At 49.6% G+C, this 4474-nt stretch overlaps 1 protein-coding gene across 1 annotated transcript; it reads right to left on the bottom strand.

The window, feature by feature from the left end:
- Positions 1 to 628: 628 nt before the first annotated feature.
- LOC123191968 (protein SYM1) lies at positions 629 to 3052 on the bottom strand. The gene is made up of 7 exons (XM_044604486.1): positions 2492 to 3052; positions 2221 to 2361; positions 2000 to 2113; positions 1735 to 1908; positions 1150 to 1265; positions 978 to 1038; positions 629 to 875 (listed from the first exon to the last, which is right to left on the bottom strand). The coding sequence occupies exons 1-7, from the start codon at positions 2888 to 2890 to the stop codon at positions 858 to 860; spliced, it is 1023 nt and encodes a 340-aa protein (XP_044460421.1). The 5' UTR covers positions 2891 to 3052; the 3' UTR covers positions 629 to 857.
- Positions 3053 to 4474: the final 1422 nt, after the last annotated feature.

Genomic DNA, 4474 nt, shown 5'->3' with positions numbered 1-4474 from the left:
CATGTACAACCCCGATGACAAGCCAAGCAATTGTTTCATACTTTAGTAATTTCAAACTTTTTTCAATTTTCACGTAATACATGAGCGTGAGCCATGAATATAGCACTATGGATGAAATAAAATATGATGATAGGGGTTATGTAGAGAAGACAAAAAAGAAGAAGCAAATCATATGGAACCCAGCCGTGAAGCAGGGCGACAACCAGGCAACTCATGTTTCTGCCTAGAAACGATATCAGGTGCAAGTTTTTTGAGCTCCTGGTGTGTTAAATGATAATTGCTGATGGTAGGTGCCCCCGTTCTTCTGCTAACTCGTGGGAAGAGGTGCCCGAGAACGGTGGTATACATACACAATGCTATAGTATCTCTACTTCTCTACTTGTGCAGAAAAAAAGTTGTTTTTTGCTATCAAAATGTTGGTTAAGAGCTGTGTTCTACAGTTCTATAATACTCGCATCGCGCTTCCTTTGTTCAGACATATGTCCATCAAATGCAATTTAGGAAAGACAGATCTGCCAATGTTTAAGACTTCTCATGTTTTGCTGCTTGCCTTTTTCTTTTCTTCTTTTGCATGATTGCATAGTTTCATCAAGCATTCCTTGGTACCACCAAAAGCGACTCAAAATCATGGTTGCTGCACAACTCATATTTCATCAGGAGTTGATCTCCCTTGAGACAATTTCTTTTTCGGTTCTGTTTGGCCAGCACAATTTGCTTGCAATAGATGCAAGGATTTTTTTTTACACACGCAGCGCTGGCAACTAACTGTACATACAATTTATACAATCCCAACGTAACGAAGCCGGAGCAGTTTCTGCTGTTTCAATCTATAAAACAGCAAAACCATGAAGTATGTGCTATCTGAAGTTGTTGTCCTGCAAAGAAGAAAGATAATTCCAGCTGTCAGTACGACGACAGAGATGACAAGGCTCAACTGATTTCTTCATATGTTTAGGAGTAGTTCTGATGCAATATACCTGCGTGTCTGTTGTGGAGGAATCGTCTAAGATCCTTGCTTCAGATTTCTCGTTCGAGTAACTATCAAACAAGAAGGTGATACAGTTTAGTAATCTTCCATGCATGATAAAGTTTGGTAGCACGAGTAACTCTTGTGAAATCAAATATGAAAAAGCACGATCAGAGGCTTACGTTGACAAGATAGTGACCCAGATTAATTCGACACAGTCGACCCAGAGAAGTCTTTGTTCGATAGGAACCACACCGTATGTGATTAAGTGTGCAAATGGCCACAGTTTCCACCCAGCCTGCAATTTACAATTCAGAACATCATTTCCAGCTTTGTAACAACGAGTAACAAGAAAAATAAAATGGGAAAAAGCTCATATGTAATACTCTTATACTTATACAGCACCACAATTAATCCTATCAATAACCATATTTCAGTTTGTTTCCATTTTCTCTCATCGAACTCGGACCAAATTCTTTCACGATGATGTACTAGATGCATGTGCGCCTTATTTAGTAAATTTACACTCGTTCACACACGTCTGCAGTTGCTAGTGTGCCTAAAAAGCCTGAAGATTGAGGCAGCAAAATGCCAGCACAATCTCATCGTTGTATTAATTAGCTTATTGTATGTTCTACATTTTCTAACTGAATAATGGGGCCATGAAACTAAGGCCGTCAACATTCAGTCCATTTTCCACCAAAGATACTTAGTTTAGCACAACCACAGAAGCACAATTCAGAATTTAAAAGATGACTGATGCTTACAGTAAGCATGGGGAAGAAGGTGGCCTTGAGCTCTTTGTATATGGTGGACGGAGATTCCCAGCGAAGGAAGCCCAGGGCGACGAAGTAGATGCTGTTCCACAGCGCAGACCAAGCCGTCTGATCAAACGCAACCTTGACAGGCACAGCCCACCAATCCTTGAACGGGAACAACGACTGATGCAAGAAGGTCAATGCATTCATGACAGTTTACACATCAAACATCACACAAATTTGTACGAGTCAGGCTAAGAATTACAATGGGTACCTCGCAGAAATGGTAGTAGTAGTGCGAAAGGGATCCATGGAGGGTGAACCCTACGAGGCCAGACCTGAACATACGAGTGCGGTCAAACTCGAAGATGGGCTTCCCTTCGTAACACTGTAAGTAAGCAGGAGCAACACAAACAAGAAGAACCGAATTAGCTGTCGCAGGAGCAGAAAGGGGATCAGTCAGCGAGGGGGAATTGGATTGGATTGGATTGGCACCTGGGCTATCCAGTCGCCGAGGGAATAGACGACGCCACTGATCATCATCTTGGCAAGAACCGGGTTGGCCTTGAGGGCCTCCTCGTACGCCGACCAGTTGTGCTCCGGCATGTACCGCAGGATCTCAAAGATAGTCCACCCCTGCACCAACCAAATCCAATCAAGAGAAACAAGGGTTAATCATCCATCCATTACGAACCCCCAGTCGATCGAGATTATGGCTAGCTATTAGTAGAACAAAAGAGGCACTTCTGGTTGAAATCAATCTTACATGCCAGTAGTCCTGGTCGACGGTGAGGAGCTTGGTGAGCGCGTAGGTGCTGGCGCCGAGCACGATGGCGGCGTTGATGCCGCGGTCGAGCATCTTGTTGCCGTCGTCGCCGCCGCCGCCGGGGGCGAACCCCCCGCCCACGTCGCCCTGGAAGGCGAGGCCCTCCGGCAGCTCCTCGAGCAGCCCCGCCGGCACCACCCCGTCCAGATCGCCGGCCCCGGGCCCCGGCAGCGCGTCGGCCGGCTCCGCCGCGGCCGAGACGCGCAGGGCCCGGCGGAGGCGCCTGGAGGACCCCGCCAGGCGAACGAGGGACGGCGCGGCCGTGTAAGCCGAGGCGGAGAGGGGGCTGCTGGGGATGAGCCGGGTGCAGGCCGGGGAGGTGGCCACGGACGCCGCCATCGCTGCCGCTGCTGTAGCCCCACAGCCAAGCTGCGAACTTCCCACCACCACACACGCACGCGCGTGCGCGCTGAGGCTGGTTGCCTCTGGCACTTGCTTCTCGTCTTGACTGACGTAGTAGGTGTTTGGCCTTTGCTTCCGACCGGTGCTTTTTTCTGACTGGTGCTCGCGTGGTTTTATTTATCCGACGGGGCCGCGGGGCAGGTGGCAGCGACCGCGTGAAGCTTGTGGATCTCTCGCGGCCGCGCCGTCGTGCGGAGGACGGGAGTCGGGAGTCGTCTCGCGGTTGTGTGCTCGCCTGAGGTTGCTGCGTGCCGGCCAAGGGTAATCTCGTTTCATCCGGGGGAAATGATTCCGGTCGACGATTTTGTGGTGGAGGTGCGTGCTGAAGTCGGACCAAACCTCCCTGCCTCACACGGTGACGGTGGGACAGGGCACCACGACAGGGTAACCGAGTTCCAGGTTCCGTGGAGCCCGGCGGAGATTCCACGCCTCCGGTGACCGGTGGTGGCCAACTGCTGGCATGTGTGGGCGTTCTGTTCTGCGCCTCATCATAAACTGATTTTCCATGTGGAAAACCTACTTACATGTTCTCGTCTTTTTTGTGTGGACAGTATGTTGTTCAAGAAAGAGACCTAAGGCCAACTTCAGCGCGCGATCTCATTCTGTTCGGGTGCGTCCGGTTGAAATAAAACGGACGAATAGCGCGGCCCAACGCGCGACTTCAAACGGATAAATGTCTGAATTCCGTCCGTTTTTAACCCATCCCTGGTCTAAACTTGCGCCGAATTTAGGGTGAAACGGACATCGCGCAGACGGGCTCAACGCACGACCTTGTCCCCATGTGGCCCGTCCGTCGGGGACACTAGCAGTCCCTTCGCTTCCAACGCCTCCACCCCCTCTCCCCGCCCCACCCCGCCGCCGGCGCCGCCACTATTCTCCGGTCGCCTCCTCACTGCGCACCCCCCGGCCGTCCATACCAAACCACGTCTCGACATGGCCGCCACCACGCCCGCGCTTTTGCCGTCGATTGGAGGAGATTTGGCTGTCGCCGTCGTAGCCGGTGGCAGAGAGGATACGATCGGCGGCGACGTACCACGGCGGCCACGGCAGCTTCCGACGAGTGCTCCAGAGCGGCCAGTAGACGGCCGCCAACCACCCCTACTGCATCGAGGTGATCATCGCTGAAGGAAATATGCCCTAGAGGCAATAATAAAGTTATTATTTATATTTCCTTATATCATGATAAATGTTTATTATTCATGCTAGAATTGTATTAACCGGAAACATAATACATGTGTGAATACATAGATAGATAGAGTGTCACTAGTATGCCTCTACTTGACTAGCTCGTTGATCAAATATGATTATGTTTCCTAACCATAGACATGAGTTGTCATTTGATAAACGGTATCACATCATTAGGAGAATGATGTGATTGACTTGACCCATTCCGTTAGCTTAGCAATTGATCGTTTTAGTTTACTGCTATTGCTTTCTTCATGACTTATACATGTTTCTATGACTATGAGATTATGCAACTCCCGATTACCGGAGGAACACTTTGTGTGCTACCAAACATCA

The sequence above is a fragment of the Triticum aestivum genome, chromosome 1A (genome assembly GCF_018294505.1).
Source record: "Triticum aestivum cultivar Chinese Spring chromosome 1A, IWGSC CS RefSeq v2.1, whole genome shotgun sequence".
Taxonomy (NCBI): domain Eukaryota; kingdom Viridiplantae; phylum Streptophyta; class Magnoliopsida; order Poales; family Poaceae; genus Triticum; species Triticum aestivum.
This window is presented reverse-complemented; position numbering and strand designations above follow the sequence as displayed.

What these genes read in the sequence shown, in the direction of transcription:
- LOC123191968 (XM_044604486.1), bottom strand. Translation starts at nt 2,890, where the DNA reads ATGGCGGCGTCCGTGGCCACCTCCCCGGCCTGCACCCGGCTCATCCCC. An exon ending in ACTACTACCATTTCTGCGAG is followed by an intron (nt 1,909 to 1,999) that starts GTACCCATTGTA and finishes TTCTTGCATCAG; the next exon opens with TCGTTGTTCCCGTTCAAGGA. An exon ending in CCTTCTTCCCCATGCTTACT is followed by an intron (nt 1,266 to 1,734) that starts GTAAGCATCAGT and finishes TGTAAATTGCAG; the next exon opens with GCTGGGTGGAAACTGTGGCC.